The sequence below is a fragment of the Bubalus kerabau genome, chromosome 4, assembly GCF_029407905.1.
Source record: "Bubalus kerabau isolate K-KA32 ecotype Philippines breed swamp buffalo chromosome 4, PCC_UOA_SB_1v2, whole genome shotgun sequence".
NCBI classification, from domain to species: domain Eukaryota; kingdom Metazoa; phylum Chordata; class Mammalia; order Artiodactyla; family Bovidae; genus Bubalus; species Bubalus kerabau.
In genome coordinates, this window is record NC_073627.1 from 110,892,084 (window position 1) to 110,909,402 (window position 17,319).

At 43.3% G+C, this 17,319-nt stretch overlaps 1 protein-coding gene across 1 annotated transcript in view; it reads left to right on the plus strand.

The window, feature by feature from the left end:
* ENTREP1 (endosomal transmembrane epsin interactor 1) overlaps positions 1-17,319 on the plus strand; it is a 74,224-nt gene that overhangs the window by 46,449 nt on the left and 10,456 nt on the right. The window contains exons 4-6 of the mRNA XM_055578277.1: positions 9,338-9,466; positions 10,946-11,053; positions 11,187-11,320. Of these exons, the coding sequence (XP_055434252.1) occupies positions 9,338-9,466; positions 10,946-11,053; positions 11,187-11,320 (371 nt within the window). The remainder of the gene's footprint in view (positions 1-9,337; positions 9,467-10,945; positions 11,054-11,186; positions 11,321-17,319) is intronic.

Below are 17,319 nucleotides of genomic sequence, written 5' to 3' on the forward strand. Positions count from 1 at the left end.
ATTGGGGTACACATGTCTCTTTCAGTTCTGGTTTCCTCAGTGTGTATGCCCAGCAGTGAGATTGCTGGGTCACATGGCAGTTCTATTTCCAGTTTTATTAAGGAATCTCCACACTTTGGAAAACTCAGCTGTGGCCACAGGACTGGAAAAGGTCAGTTTTCATTCCAATCCCAAAGAAAGGCAATGCCACAGAATGCTCAAACTACCGCACAATTACACTCATCTCACACGCTAGTAAAGTAATGCTCAAAATTTTCCAAGCCAGGCTTCAGCAATAAGTGAACCGTGAACTTCCTGATGTTCAAGCTGGTTTTAGAAAAGGCAGAGGAACCAGAGATCAAATTGCCAACATCCGCTGGATCATGGAAAAAGCAAGAGAGTTCCAGAAAAACACCTATTTCTGCTTTATTGACTATGCCAAAGCCTTTGACTGTGTGGATCACAATAAACTGTGGAAAATTCTGAAAGAGATGGGAATACCGGACCACCTGATCTGCCTCTTGAGAAATTTGTATGCAGGTCAGGAAGCAAGTTAGAACTGGACATGGAACAACAGACTGGTTCCAAATAGGAAAAGGAGTTCATCAAGGCTATATATTGTCACCCTGTTTATTTAACCTATATGCAGAGTACATCATGAGAAATGCTGGACTGGAAGAAACACAAGGTGGAATCCAGATTGCCGGGAGAAATATCAATAACCTCAGCTATGCAGATGACACCACCCTTATGGCAGAAAGTGAAGAGGAACTAAAAAGCCTCTTGATGAAAGTGAAAGTGGAGAGTGAAAAAGTTGGCTTAACACTCAACATTCAGAAAACGAAGATCATGGCATCCGGTCCCATCACTTCATGGGAAATAGATGGGGAAACAGTGTCAGACTTTATTTTGGGGGGCTCCAAAATCACTGCAGATGGTGACTGCAGCCATGAAATTAAAAGATGCTTACTCCTTGGAAGGAAAGTTATGACCAACCTAGATAGCATATTACAAAAGCAGAGACATTACTTTGCCAACAAAGGTCCGTCTAGTCAAGGCTATGGTTTTCCCTGTGGTCATGTATGGATGTGAGAGTTGGACTGTGAAGAAAGCTGAGCGCCAAAGAATTGATGCTTCTGAACTGTGGTGTTGGAGAAGACTCTTGAGAGTCCCTTGGACTGCAAGGAGATCCAACCAGTCCATTCTGAAGGAGATCAGCCCTGGGATTTCTTTGGAAGGAATGATGCTGAAGCTGAAACTCCAGTACTTTGGCCACCTCATGCGAAGAGTTGACTCATTGGAAAAGACTCTGATGCTGGGAGGGATTAGGGGCAAGAGGAGAAGGGGACGACAGAGGATGAGATGGCTGGATGGCATCACTGACTCGATGGACGTGAGTCTGAGTGAACTCTCGGAGTTGGTGATGGACAGGGAGGCCTGGTGTGCTGCAATTCATGGGGTCGCAAAGAGTTGGACATGACTGAGCGACTGATCTGATCTGATCTGATCTGATACTTCTCCATAGTGGCTGTACTAGTTTGCATTCCCACCAACAGAGCAAGAGGGTTCCTTTTTCTCCACACCCTCTCCAGCATTTATTGTTTATAGACTTTTTGATAGCAGCCATTCTGACTGGCATGAGATGGTACTTCACTGTGGTTTTGATTTGCATTTCTCTGATAATGAGTGATGTTGAGCATCTTTTCATGTGTTTGTTAGCCATCTGTATGTCTTCTTTGGAGAAATGTCTCTCTAGTTCCTTGGCCCATTTTTAGATTGGGTCGTTTAATTTCCTGGAATTGAGCTGCAGGAGCTACTTGTATATTTTTGAGGTTAACTCTTTGTCAGTTGCTTCGTTTGCTATTATTTTCTCCCTTTCTGAAGGCTGTCTTTTCACCTTGCTTATAGTTTCCTTTGTTATGGAAAAGCTTTTAAATGTAATTAGGTCCCATTTGTTTATTTTTGCTTTTATTTCCATTACTCTGGGAGGTGCTCTTTATTTTTCTTTTAACCAGGGCAATATTTCATGCTATAAAAATACCATAACTTGTTTTATCAGTTCTCCTGATAATTGGGTTGTTTCCAGTTTGGGGGTATTATGAACAAAGCTGTTATGAACATTTTTGTGTAGTTTTTCTTGGTTGACCTGTTTTCATTTCTCTTGAGTAAACACACAGGTTTAGAATTGTTGGGCTGTGTGGTGAATGTATGTCTAACTTTGTAAGAACTGCTAAATGGTTTCCTGAAGTATATGGGGAATAAGTATATTTAATTTAAAACATGTGGACAGTTCCTTTATTAAACGGCTTTAACTTACATTTCCACCAGTAACCCTCTATCTACAACATGTTACTCTAATTTTTACCAGTCTGATGGGACTGGGTCTAAATCTCATTGTTACTTTAAGTTGCAGTTTTCTGATTGATAGAGGTGGTACAGCATTTTGGGGAAAACTTTACAGAAAATTCTAATATGTGGCTAGGGTAGAGAACTGTAGTACTGATGGATGATGGGAGGAAGAAGAAGATCTTCTATTTTTACATTTAAAGTTTCTCAGTCATGTCCGACTCTTTGCAGCCCAGTGGACTAAGTGCATTGAATTCTCCAGGCCAGAATACTGGAGTGGGTAGCCTATCCATTCTCCAGGGGATCTTCCCAACCTGGGGATTGAAGCCAGGTCTCCCACTTTGTGGGTGGATTCTTTACCAGCTGAGTCATAAGGGAAGCCCAAGAATACTGGGGTGCCTAGCCTATCCCTTCTCCAGGGGATCTTCCCAACCCAGGAATCAAACCGGGGTCTCCTGCATGGCAGGGGGATTCTTTACCAACTGAGCTGTCAGGGAAGCCAGAAATCAGACACTTGTAGTTTGTTTCCTCCTGCCGCTTAAGAGAGAGAGAAAAGATGTCAGACACTTGCAGCCTCTTTGCTCCGTTTGGAGACCCCTAGCCTTCCTACCTGTTACCCTCTCATTCCCCCGTTTTCTTTTAGGAGAATTATGTTGCCTAGGGAAAGGTACATCATCCCTAAATTGTTGAGGCAACATATTCTCCTAACCTTCATATTGAGGGTCTCTGATCCAGGGGCCCCAAGTAGTAGCTGGAGGAAGCTGCCGCAGTGGCAAGAGTTTGAGCAACCATTTGTAACTTAAAAGCCTTCATGTGGCTAGAAACAAATCCAGTCACACAGTTACAGATGCAGGCAGCAAACAGCAAAAACAGAACAATCAGCAAAGTTAAAAGTCACATTATGTCCACAATTAAGGTACAAAGCGTTGCACCAGTCCATTTTAGGATTGTTAGATGTCATCTGATTAAGAAGAGGCATCACATATGATTGTTGCTGTCAAAGGTATTCTCAGACTTACAGAAAGTCTGAAAGATGGATGGTTTTTCATCCATCTTTAAGAATGGGGAGATTCTTAAGAGATCGAAGAGAAGTTCGAATAGATTTTCAGAAATATTGGGCAGAGATGGGATTAAGAAGGCAGGAGAAGGATTAGAAACAGGAAGAACAAGGAACACAAAATGCATGGTTGCTTAGAACCATTTTGTACAGAGCCTAAGGGCTTTCCTGTATTCACTGGGCAAGGTGATAGGTATTCATTGTTGTTTGCATAATGATTAACTTTCAGATACTATCTCTTATTTAAAGGAATTAATTCTCACTTATCTGGAAAAATTTTGCCATCCAAACTGGCTCACCCCAAAAGTTTCAGATAGCTGAGGTTTCTATATATTTGGATGTCCAGGGTTGTGTGAATTACACAAGTGTGTGTACAGCCCACACAGGACTGGCTTCCCTCTTATTATAAAGCCTTGGGTCAAGAATGGACTCATGTAGGAAGGGAGTACTTTGTAAGATGACACCTAATGTTACCTGAGGGAGGTAAAACTAGGTAAGATCTTGAGGCTTCAGTTCAGTTCAGTTCAGTTGCTCAGTCGTGTCCGACTCTTTGCAACCCCATGAATCGCAGCACACCAGGCCTCCCTGTCCATCACCAACTCCGAGAGTTCACTCAGACTCACGTCCATCGAGTCAGTGATGCCATCCAGCCATCTCATCCTCCGTCGTCCCCTTCTCCTCCTGCCCCCAATCCCTCCCAGCATCAGGGTCTTTTCCAATGAGTCAACTCTTCGCATGAGGTGGCCAAAGTACTGGAGTTTCAGCTTCAGCATCATTCCTTCCAAAGAAATCCCAGGGCTGATCTCCTTCACAATGGACTGGTTGGATCTCCTTGCAGTCCAAGGGACTCTCAAGAGTCTTCTCCAACACCACAGTTCAGAAGCATCAATTCTTTGGCGCTCAGCTTTCTTCACAGTCCAACTCTCACATCCATACATGACCACTGGAAAAACCATAGCCTCGGCCAGATGGACCTTTGTTGGCAAAGTAATGTCTCTGCTTTTGTAATATGCTATCTAGGTTGGTCATAACTTTTCTTCCAAGGAGTAAGCGTCTTTTAATTTCATGGCTGAAGTCACCATCTGCAGTGATTTTGGAGCCCCCCAAAATAAAGTCTGACACTGTTTCCACTGTTTCCCCATCTATTTGCCATGAAGTGATGGGACCGGATGCCATGATCTTCGTTTTCTGAATGTTGAGCGTTAAGCCAACTTTTTCACTCTCCACTTTCACTTTCATCAAGAGGCTTTTTAGTTCCTCTTCACTTTCTGCCATAAGGGTGGTGTCATCTGCATAGCTGAGGTTATTGATATTTCTCCCGGCAATCTTGATTCCAGCTTGTGCTTCTTCCAGCCCAGCGTTTCTCATGATGTACTCTCCATAGAAGTTAAATAAGCAGGGTGACAATATATAGCCTTGACATACTCCTTTTCCTATTTGGAACCAGGGTGTTGTTCCATGTCCAGTTCTAACTGTTGCTTCCTGACCCTCAAACAGATTTCTCAAGGGACAGGAAAGGTGGTCTGGTATTCCCATCTCTTGAAGAATTTTCACAGTTTATTGTGATCCACACAGTCAAAGGCTTTGGCATAGTCAATAAAGCAGAAATAGATGTTTTTCTGGAACTCTCTTGCTTTTTCGATGGTCCAGCGGATGTTGGCAATTTGATCTCTAGTTCCTCTGCCTTTTCTAAAACCAGTTTGAACATCAGGAAGTTCACAGTTCACATATTGCTGAAGCCTGGCTTGGAGAATTTTGAGCATTACTTTACTAGCGTGTGAGATGAGTGCAATTGTGCGGTAGTTTGAGCATTCTGTGGCATTGCCTTTCTTTGGGATTGGAATGAAAACTGACCTTTTCCAGTCCTGTGGCCACTGCTGAGTTTTCCAAATTTGCTGGCATATTGAGTGCAGCACTTTCCCAGCATCATCTTTCAGGATTTGAAATAGCTCAACTGGAATTCCATCACTTCCACTAGCTTTGTTCGTAGTGATGCTTTCTAAGGCCCACTTGACTTCACATTCCAGGATGCCTGGCTCTAGGGGAGTGATCACACCATCATGATTATCTTGGTTGTGAAGATCTTTTTTGTGCAGTTCTGTGTATTCTTGCCACCTCTTCTTAATATCTTCTGCTTCTGTTAGGTCCATACCATTTCTGTCTTTTATCAAGCCCATCTTTGCATGAAATGTTCCCTTGGTATCTCTAATTTTCTTGAAGAGATCTCTAGTCTTTCCTATTCTGTGGAATGGAGCAGGGCAAAGACTAATAGAGTTTTGCCAAGAAAATGCACTGGTCATAGCAAACACCCTCTTCCAACAACAGAAGACTCTACACGTGGATATCACCAGATGGTCAACACCGAAATCAGATTGATTATATTCTTTGCAGCCAAAGATGGAGAAGCTCTATACAGTCAACAAAAGCAAGACCAGGAGCTGACTGGCTCAGATCATGAACTCCTTATTGCAAAATTCAGACTTAAATTGAAGAAAGTAGGGAAAACCACTAGACCATTCAGGTATGACCTAAATCAAATCCCTTATGATTATACAGTGGAAGTGAGAAATAGATTTGAGGGACTAGATCTGATAGAGTGCCTGATGAACTATGAGCAGAGGTTCGTGACATTGTACAGGAGACAGGGATCAAGACCATCCTCATGGAAAAGAAATACAAAAAAGCAAAATGGCTGTCTGAGGAGGCCTTACAAATAGCTGTGAAAAGAAGAGAAGCGAAAAGCAAAGGAGAAAAGGAAAGATATAAGCATCTGAAAGAAGAGTTCCAAAGAATAGCAAGAAGATATAAGAAAGCCTTCCTCAGCGATCTTGAGGCTTACACAGCTATAATTAATGGAAATTGCATTGTGACCCATTGAAAAATGAGTTTGGTTCCTGCTTGGGGAGGGAGGGTCTTGTGTACATGAACAGAATGGAGATGTGAGAAGAATGAATAATCTCTATTAGCTGCTGCTTTGTTATACTAAATAATGCTGTTAGTATTAAAACAGGAAGTTCTCAGCCAGAGACTTTCAAGGAGGAAGCCCATTACCTTCTGAATTTAGCCTGGTGTAAGGATATTATTAACTGTGGAAGAGGGCCAAGGGAAAGTCAGCCATCCCTGAGGGGAAAGAATAGTTCCCACCTGCCTAGGGAAATCCTGTGTGAGTGGCCACAGTAATTTTCCTTTAGAAGGAAGACTGTCTTATAGATATTAACAGCAGGATATACCTTCAAAAATGTGAGACAGTGAAAGAAGAATTCAAATACAAACAGCTTTGTGCCTTTGTGTGTGGAGTTGTGGATCTAGGTGTGGGGACATTGCTGAGGTAATGATCTCTGTGGATAAACCAGGAAAAGACAGAAACCAAGTGTCTGTGAACTGATAATTTTGGAGTCCATGGAGGTAACTCTAGTTGTAATTTTTTTTATCAGAGGCAAAAGTTATATCAAAATCAGCATCAGTGTTTAATACAGTAAGGCGTCCCTTTCAATATGATTTAAGGACAAGGAATAAAAAGTGTTCTAGGACCCATGGAGTTCTAGAAGAGGCAAAGCTAATCTCTCTCTCTCTTTGCTGCACCTTGCGGCATGTGGGGATTTGGTTCCCAAACCAGGGATTGAACCCACACCCCTGTCGTGAAAGTGTGCAGTCTTAACCACTGGACCACCAGGCAAGTTCCCAAGACAAAACTAATCTATATATAAAAAATATCCAAGCAGTGGTTGCCTTTAGGAGGGTGTGGGCATGGATCAGTGGGGAAGGGGCATGAAGGATTTTCTGTGATGATAGGATCTTCTGTATGTTATTACGTGTTTGGGTTACGGAGGTATATGCATGACTCAGAGTTCGTTGAATGGTGTGCTTATGATTTGTGTATGTAAATTCTGTGTGTGTACATAGATTTCAGCTCAAAAGAAGAACAAACCCAAACCAAAAAACATGTAATCCAGTGGTACAAAGTTCTCCCCTTGGCTTCCTAGTCAACTTGCATTAGAAAGAAATAAGTTTCCTCCTTGGGCTTCCCAAGTGGTACTAGTGGTGAGGAACCTGCCTGCCAGTGCAGGAGATGTAAGAGAAACTGGTTCTATCCCTGGGCGGGGGATATATCCTGGAGGAGGGCAAGGCAACCCACTCCAGTATACTTGCCTGAGGAATCCCAAGGGCAGTGGAGCCTTGTAGGCTACAGTCCATGGGGTTGCAAAGAGTCAGACACAACTGATGTGACTTAGCACACAGCATGGGTTTCCTCCTAATTTGGAAAATACCATGAAATTTGCCACTAGGATTAGACAGTAAGAATCTTAATTAGGAAAAAGACTTTTTTTTTTCTGTTAAGTAACTAAAAAGCAGAGACATTACTTTGCCAACAAAGGTCTGTCTAGTCAAAGCTATGATTTTTCCTGTAGTCATGTATGGATGTGATGGTTTTACTATAAAGAAAGCTGAGTGCCAAAGAATTGATGCTTTTGAACTGTGGTGTTGGAGAAGACTCTTGAGAGTCCTTTGAACTACAAGGAGATCCAACCAGTCCATCCTAAAGGAAATCAGTCCTGAATATTCATTGGAAGGACTGATGCTGAAGCTGAAGTTCCAATACTTTGGCCACCTGATGCCAAGAATGGACTCATTGGAAAAGACCCTGATGCTGGGAAAGATTGATGGCGGAAGGAGAAGGGGATGACAGAGGATGGGATGGTTGGATGGCATCACCGACTCAATGGAAATGAGTTTGAGCAAGCTCCAGGAGTTGGTGATAGACAGGAAAGCCTGGCGTGCTGCAGTCCATGGGGTCGCAAAAAGCTGGACATGACTGAGCAACTGAACTGAGTTAAAACATTGTAGACATTCAGTCATTCTTAAAGATGCCTGAAAAATTTTGCAGCTAGTGAAGTCAAAACTGCCTCTGTATTTTAACAAATATGAAAGAGGTGTGGCCTTTCTTTTTAGCCAAAATGATATAGCCAACTTTAACAGCTCAAGCTGCAGAGTAGGTAAAAATGAAACTCTGTTCCCAAATTATGGGTCTTATTAGCCCAGTTCAGCTGATATGTATGTTCCCAACCTGACTCAATAGAAACTTGGAAAAGTGACCAAAAGTTTGCAAAGCATCTCACTAAAAATATATGTGATTACTCATCCGTGATGTTATCACTTCAGATATCACACAACTTGTGTAAGAATCTGTGAACATATTAAAGATGTGAACTAAGAGATCTATTTAAGCCTACGTGGTTTAGGGCTACTGTTCACCACACAGACCTTGAGCTTATCCCAGGCACACAGTAGACTGAACTTCCTTGCCCTCTTGGATAAGTGGGACCATGTGATTTGTTTTGGAAATGAAACTGAGTTCATGCAATGAATGTCATTTCCTAAGAAGATGATTTAAGCTAGGCTGACCAGAAGTAGCAAATCTAAAGGCACCCAATTAAAATTGAATTTCAAATAAACAGCTAATAGTTTTTTTTTTTTTTTTTTTTTTTACTGTAAACTTAACTTGTGCAGTATTTGGGACATACTGGCTCTAAGGAATGATCTCTTTATCTGAATTCAAATTTCACTGAGCATCTTGCCTTTTACCTTGTAACCCTGCTTTAATAAATGCCAGTGTACAATTCATCAGGTGCTCTCCATGTCTCTAGCATAGCGATCCTCAGTCCTCAGATAGTGGATGCTCCATCACCCTTGGACCCCATGGCAGTATGAAGAGCAGAGCCCTCTGCTGACCTGCAGTGGACATATAGCATAGTCAAGAAATAACCTTGGTTGATGAAGCCACTGAAATTTGGGGGCTGGTTCTTAACCACAACATACCTAACCTATCCTGACTGCTGTAGATATTGCTTGACCCTGAACCCAGCCATAACTCATTCTGTGATATTGCTGCTCCATGGTGTGGCCTGTATATTTTTACTTAATAATTAAATTACTCTTCTGCCTTTTCCCCTTAAGGTGGACTTAGGTGAAGGCAAGATTTGCTTCTGTTGTGAAGAATTTCAACCAGCCAAATGCACAGACAAAGAAAATTCCTTGAAACTCTTCCCGGTTCAGCCTTGTAGTGCTGTTCACCTTCTCCTCAAGGTATCTGGAATGGATTCCACTCCCAGCCAGTAAACACACCACAGAGACCCCGAGGAAGGCAAAGCTCCCTGAAATATCCCTCTTCTGTTACCTCCTTCAAATAATGCTGCTAAAAGCAGATATGAATGACTTCTTATCAGTGACCCAGAGACAGAATTGAGCGTAAAAGGGACCACAGGTTGTTTATTGTTGCCTCTTAAGTTATGAATAGATGGCTTATTTGTGTTCAGAATTATAAGTTAGTAAAAAAGGTAGAGGAGCCTAAATACATACACATGTCTATGTGTATGTGTATAAATTTACACATACACATACATCCCACGATGTGGCTACACATACGTGACATAGTTTTAGCAGAACCTCTGAAGTGCATGCCCATTTGTCACTGTTCTGATGCTCCTTTGTTGACCTAAATGAATCTTGTGGGCTACTGAGTGTTGCTGTTGTAAGATGCTTAGGCTAAGCAGATGTATTGGCCAAAAAATGAAGGAGAAATTCAGGACACTACCTCTTGTTTAATAGGCTGCAACTATACTAAGCCAAAGATATCAAAAACAAATGAAACCAGCTGAAAAAAATACTGGAGAAATGGATAAAAATCATGTCCTGACTTAAGGTCTGTTTGTCCAGTGAGTGACACGATCAGTTGGTAAACCCTGAGATACTAGTTTTTGGATGGTCCCTCCCTGATGGCTTCCTTTAAATCTTAGTTTTGGGTTTATTTTTCATGAGAAGAGGAATCTCTAAGCCAAGAGAGAGAAGCTACCAGCTCTTGGAGTTTATGGAGGCTGTAAAAATGGCCTTCTTTCTTTGGCTTCTGGCTTTTTGGTAGCTGAGTCACCCCCAAACTTTCTGAGCCAGGACTTTGCTTGGGGAAAGCCCCACTAAGAAGCCAGGACTGTAGCAACACAAACTTTGGAATTGGCGTTGCTGCTATTTTGAGGCATGTGTTTAGAGGAGACAAGCCCTGTTTACACTCGGGCTGGCCTGCTCCCTGTGTTATCCTAGTTGGTTCCCTGGGGCAGCTCTGCCGGTGGTGCCTGAAATAGAATCTGTGGCCACCAATGAAGGAGCATGTGGTCCTGGTGGGAGGCTGCGGGAGCATGGAGGTTGGGACTCTGTCACTGGGGACACCAACTTTAGAAGGAAAATTCAGTACCTTCCTGGAAGAGACGTTTCCAGACAGGATTCTGATGCAAAAAGAAATATGGTAATATCATGTCTACCCGGGACAAGAAGCTTCTAAGATAGGGGTTTAAAATTAAGATGTACACAGTGTTGTGTGGCAGTCTTATTAACGGCCAGCATTTGTTGGGCACCTAGCATGAGCCAAACACCGTGTAAGTCCTTTAACATGCATTTTTCACATTAGTATCGGCCTCCTAGGATAGTGTTGTTATTAATTTTTGAAAGTTTTAATGTTGCATTCTGGTCATCAGTTTTGAGATACTCAGATGCGTCATTGTTTCCTGGTTCCAGAAAGTCCTTTTCACCCTGTGTGCCTTGAATGCCCTGACCACCACCGTCTGCTTGGTGGCAGCCGCCCTTCGCTACCTCCAGATCTTTGCAGCCAGAAGATCCTGCATCGTAAGTCCATACAAGGTGGCAGCCTATCGGTGACGCCGCTGAGCCCACCCTCAGATCTTTTTGTGTCATCTGTGGCCTTTCTCCCTGAGCCTTTGTAGCGAAGGCTGTTGACTAACAGATGCTGTTTGATTAGGATGAATCCCAGATTTCTGCGGAAGAAGTGGAGGAACACAGACGCGTCCCAGACCCTGATGACTTCGTGCCGCCAGTGCCTCCCCCTTCCTATTTTGCCACGTTTTACTCGTGCACACCCCGGATGAACCGCAGGTACCCTCCCTTAGTACCCCTACCCATCCTCCCAGTTTTGAGGCTTGAGGGTCAGAACTCACGCCATGAGCTCTGACTTCTCTCCAGAATCTAGACATTGTGTTATTTTCCAGGATCTTCTGGTTTTTGTTTTCCTTCTCTCCTTTTTGGTCTGACAAATTACATGAAACCAAAGAAAAGTCAAGCCTTGACCTAAGGATATAGTTTTTCAATTTCAATTACCTTCCCAGGAAAACTGACACCCGGTGAGATAACTACTGTAATTTGACATGATTGAGAACTGCTGTTACCCTGGAAACACTCTCATTTGGGCCAAATCGATATTCATTGTAACACCATCAGCAGGTCTTGAAATCATGAAATTCTTCCCAGCCATTAAAAAAAGATTAATTATTAATCACATCTCCTTGGTCTAGGGGAAAAAAAAAAGACATGTTTATGCTCCTTTTCAAATTCTAGCTCAAAATTTTATTGTCTGTTTCTTAAATCTCTAAGATCATCATCTGTAGAACAAAATGCCACGTGCATTCATTTGATTGTTGGCCACTTGTAGAATTGTACCTTTCTAAAAAATCAAAAGACTTCGTTTATTCATTCAACAAACATTTGATCCATCCTCTACTGCTTACTAGTCACTGTACTGGGTTATTGATATTCAAAATGAGTTACACTGACTTCCTCCCCCTAACAAGGAGCTCACAGTCTAGATCATTAAAACTGAGTGTTGGAAGGATCGTAATAGTACTCAGAAGGAGGTTTTGAGTGCAGGAGTGCCTAACTTGGAATGATGGGTGGGCTGTGGCGAGACTGAAGGAAGAGTCAACTCATTAGGGTTGGCCTCCTGTATAAAGTGATGCTGTTAGTCTGAATGTAAAGGATAAAGCAGACCTATATTTAAACTTGTAAAAGAAAAGCATAGAATTCTGTAAGAAAGACTAGTGTCTTTCCATTGCTCGTGAGAGGGCCAGGAATTTCTACTTTTAACCCTGAGGTACATGTGGAGAGTTGTCAGACAAATTTGGTGTCAGGCTTGGGGTTTTTGGAAATCCATTTGCTAGTGCTCAGGACAGCCACGTGTGATTTTCAGAGGTCACTAGTGGCAGCTCCCACTCAGATGCTGTTCACATTCTTTTCCATGATTTATTTACCTTCCTGATTTTCCCTCAGAATCAAATCTAAACCCTGCTGCAGACCCTCCCCTGCTCACCCTCCTCAGTGGAAGCAGAGATGACTGCAAAGCTGGAGGGGGCGTCTGCTGGCTGCCAAATGGTCCCAGGGGACAGCTCAGCCTCCCTATTGTACAGGGCCTGGTGGACTGGGATTTCGAAACTTCAGGGGCCAGGATGACTTCTGTAGTCTTTTTGGAAACGAACCAAGAATTATGGAGGCCAGAGGGACATAGTAACAAAACTCATATTCTTTATGTACTATAGGACACGTCTGCTAAAACCTTAGCTCAGTGTCAGGCTGTCTCTATAGGGCACACTGAAGGACAGTGATGTGCCTGTTATTTCACGGGATGGGGAGAGAAATGCCCTCTTCGTGGAGAATTCCTTGGCTCTCTGAGGTTGTGGGTGAGCGCTCGGTTGACCTAAGTGGAGGCGACAGACGGATTTAATTTCCTGCAGTGGCAGAAAGGGAAAGTGACTCATGTGGGTTTAGAAGTTGTGCTGACCCGTGGGATCTCCCGCTCCAGCCTTCCCTTCTCCTCTCTTTCCTTTCTTTTCTCTGCGCCTCCATGGCATGCTTATCAGTGTGGGTCTTTAAGGATCTGGATGCATCTCTGGACTTGCCCGTCTGAGTCCTGAGCCACTCCCTGGCCAAATCTGAGTTGGAAGATGGACAGGCTTCTCATCAAGGGCTTTACCAACCAGAACTTCCTGAGAGGAACGTGGGGGAGGGGGTACGGCAGAATACCCTTGAGATCTAAAGTATGTACCTGGAGCCCTAGCTCATAACTCCAATGGGCAAACATCCTCATTTTCAGAAATTCCCCTAATATCTGAGTGCAGCCCACTTTTTTTTTTAACCTTTTATGTACTTTTTAATAATTGAAGTTGGCTTACAATATTATATTAGTTTCAGGTGGTGTTGTTGTTTAGTCACTAAATCATGTCCGACTCTTTATGACCCTCTAGACTAGCCTGCCAGGCTCCTTTGTCAATGGGATTTCCCAAGCAAGAATACCAGAGGGGGTTGCCATTTCCTCCTCCAGGGGATCTTCCCAACCCAGGGATCGAACCCGAGTCTTTTGTCTCCTGCATTGGCAGGCGGATTCTTTACTGCCGAGCCACCAGGGAAGCCCATTTTCAGATGTACAACATAGTGATTCAGTATTTTTTCTTTTTATGTTAATTGGAGGCTAATTACTTTACAATATTGTGGTGGTTTTGCAATACATTCACACGAATCAGCCATGGGTGTAGATGTGTTCCCCATCCTGACCCTCCCTCAAACCTCCCTCCCTGTCCCATCTCTCAGGGTCATCCCAGGATTCAGTATTTTTATAGCTTATACTCCATTTAAAGTTATTACAAAACAATGGCTATTATTTCCCTGGACTACACAATATATCCTGTTGCTTATCAATTTTATACATAGTACTTTGTATCTCCTAATCCCATGCCCCTTGCCCATTTTTCTTTTTAAAATGGCTGAATGTATTCACTTTTAGATACATATTCTCTCAGAGATATTTTTAAATTTGACCGACTTTGCTAGATTCTCAGTATAAATCAACTTCATAGGCACTAGCTGTATAAACCCAATTGATAAATTTTCTTTCTTATAAGCAGGGCTTCCCTGGTGGCTCAGACAGTAAAGCGTCTGCCTGCAATGTGGGAGACCCAGGTTCGATCCCTGGGTCTGGGAAGATCACCTGGAGAAGGGAATGGCAGCCCACTCCAGTACTCTTGCTTGGAAAAATCCCATGGCCAGAGGAGCCTGGTGGGCTACAGTCCATGGGGCCCCAAAGAATCAGACACAACTGAGCGACTTCAGTTTCTTATAAGCAGACAGGCAAGAATGTTTGCATTAATGTTTCTACAAAGTTATGCTAAGAGTTTTCATGCAATAGAGGCTCCCCATTTCCTGTAAGGTTTTATGACCTCTCAGACCAGGTTTATTTATTTGACTTCTATAAATACAACTATTTTATGCATTGGTATCTCCTTGAGAAAGGACTTCTTAGGTTACTGTCATAAACAGAAGCCTGATTGCAGTTAAGACTTCTATCCAAAGATGGTTATCTACTTTGTGAATCAGTTTGTCAGTACAGAAGGGGGCTGTGTGTCCTCATATCCTCAGGGAGTCCCCCAGTCTCAGAAATTGGCTTGAGCCAGGAGTCAAAAAGGAGTCTCTAACCTATTTCATGAATATGGATCTAGCTGTACTGTGTGGGGATGTTTCCTGCTAAAGAAAACTGAAGATGAGAGCATGGGAATCAGGTTGGCTTGGGCATTTCGGCCCACCCATTTCCTTTACAAATGAGCTTCAAAACCCAAGCTCTAGTGGAGCTGGCCTGCACCAGGGCTGGACTCTGTGCTCAGCTGTTGTTGGGGTGAGTGCCCCTGCCTCACTCCCCACTCCCACACCCTTCCAAAACATGCCCCGTGGAAGGGCCAAGCTTTCCCAGCACACAGAGGAGGATCATTCTTTGGTCTGGGCCATATTAGTTGCTTCATCAGCCTCAGATAAGTTCTCAGGTCCTATGTGTCGTATCAAAGCAGAACATATTTTACATGGCCCTTTTGGGTTTCCTGTTCATCTTCAGATCTCATGGGCATGGACCAGCAAAGGTTTCCTGGAGACTTTGGGATGAATTTGCATCAACCTGGATTTTGGAGTCTCTTAAAAAGGTCACCCCTGGGTGGGTCTCTTAACCATTTCGAAGCTCAGTTTCTTCATTCACCTGCCTTGTCACATGGCTCCTGAGCCTGTTATGAGATAATGGGCTAAAAAAAAAATCTTTCTAAAAACAAAAGCTGAGACCATGTTCTGCCATTGCTACTTGCATGGTTTAAAATGTTCGTGGCATGTGTCTTACTCTTAAGAAACATTTAGCCCCTAATCTTTGTTTTTGTTATTTAGTCGCTTCAGTTGTGTCCAACTCTTTGCAACCCTGTGGACCGTAGCCCTCCAGTCTCCTCTGTCCATGGGAATTCTCCAGGCAAGAATACTGGAGTGGGTTGCCTTTCCCTTCTCCAGGGGATCTTCCTTCCTGATTCAGGGCTCAAACCCATGTCTCTTTTGTCTCCTGCATTGGCATGTGGGGTCTTTACCACTAGCGCCACTTAGGAAGCCCCAGCCCCTAATCTTACCCCGCCTTATCAGGTAGCAGTTGTCTGAAGACACTCATTCTCAATAAAAGTTTGATCACCTTTCCCACATATAACAGGGTTTTGATTTCAGCCACTGTAATCCATTTCCTTTAGCAGCAGTCTCAATCCTGGCTGGGCCTTGGAACTCCTGGGAACACTGAGAGCCTACAGATACCCAGCCCTGTCATAGGCAACTAGGGCAGAATTTCTAGAGGTAAGGCCTGGGCCATACCCAGTGTAGGAATGCTCCTAGGTGATTCTTCTCTATGGCTGGGTTGAGCATCATAGGGCTCAGGAACAAAAGGTGCAGGAGAGAGCAGACCCATTTCCTTCTGTGGATCTTTATTTACCCAGCAGTGTACAAATGAAAAGTTGCTTAACAGGAAGGGAACTTACCTTCTGCATCAACTCTAGCAGCATTCTTCTATCTACATGAGGCTTTTCTGGTCATATAATAACCACCATAGAAGCCATTCATTTTGTGGTCCCCTCTTCCTCCCCAGTTTTCCTTCTTGAAGAGATTCTGTAGTAGGTCAGATCTAAAGTGGAGCCTTTTCCTCCCACTTCTTGGCCCTAAGCAAGCCCTCTCTTCTGTAGGATCACACAGGCAGCCACTGAACTGAAATAGGAAATAAACAGCATCAGAGCTAACAGACCAACCTGGGAGATGAACTTTCCAGGCGAGGACACCACAGTGAAGAAACATGTGGACACTTGGCTGAGGGGGGACTGACCGGGGTTTGTAAATGCTAGAAAGATGCTCATGGGGCTATGCTAATTAAGTATTGAAGATTGGACTTCTGGAGAGGACAGGAGTGCAGAGGTCTCAGTGAGTAAGGCATGCTGCCTTGTTCATTGGTCAGGAAAGTCTCCAGTCAGGTCCAGGAAGAGTCTGGATTCCTGGAGTCACTTGGTGCTTAACAGTTCTTAAATGGCTTTGACTGGAACAGAGAGTTGGTGTGAAACTCATGGGCAAGTCCTGCTCTAAGGAAGAAGAATATCCCTTTCTTGACAACTTTACCAGGACCCCTCCCAGCCAGGCCAGGGAGCGGCCATTCCTGCAGGTTCTGCTCCTGGGATACACCCCGTGTTAGGCACTGAGCCCGTGCATCCCTGCCTGGGGTGTCAGCCTATGACCGCCTCCTTCCTTCTCAGGTAAAACAGGGCTGAGGGTCTTGCTTCTGACCCAAAGATGCAGGAAAAAAGGGGAGCACTTTCTCACTTTTTCATTCAGCCTTACAGAAGTGTCATCCTTCTAAATCCCAAACTTCCTAAAGTTTTATTGTTAGGAAGACAGAATATCAGATCCTTTTCAATTTTTTTTTCTTCTACCAATTGCAGTTTTCTAAATAGGCACAAATAAAACAATCATAAATGCAGAGAGCACCTTTATAAAAACAAAACAGTCCCCTGCAGCCAACTGGCTCTAGAATTTGTTTTTTCATCAATCTCCTTTAGTTTATGTCCATTATTGCATTTCAAGAGCATACGTTAAGCTTTTGGTATTGTCTCTTTTTTTCATTCTCCAACACGTCATGGCCTGAGTACAGGTTTTTTGATCTTCTCTTTTTTGTATTTTTTAAATTGTGATGTAATTGGCATATAACATGATGGTACTTTTAGGTGGACCTGTAAGTAGTGATTCAATACTTTATATATTGTGAAATGATCACCACAGTA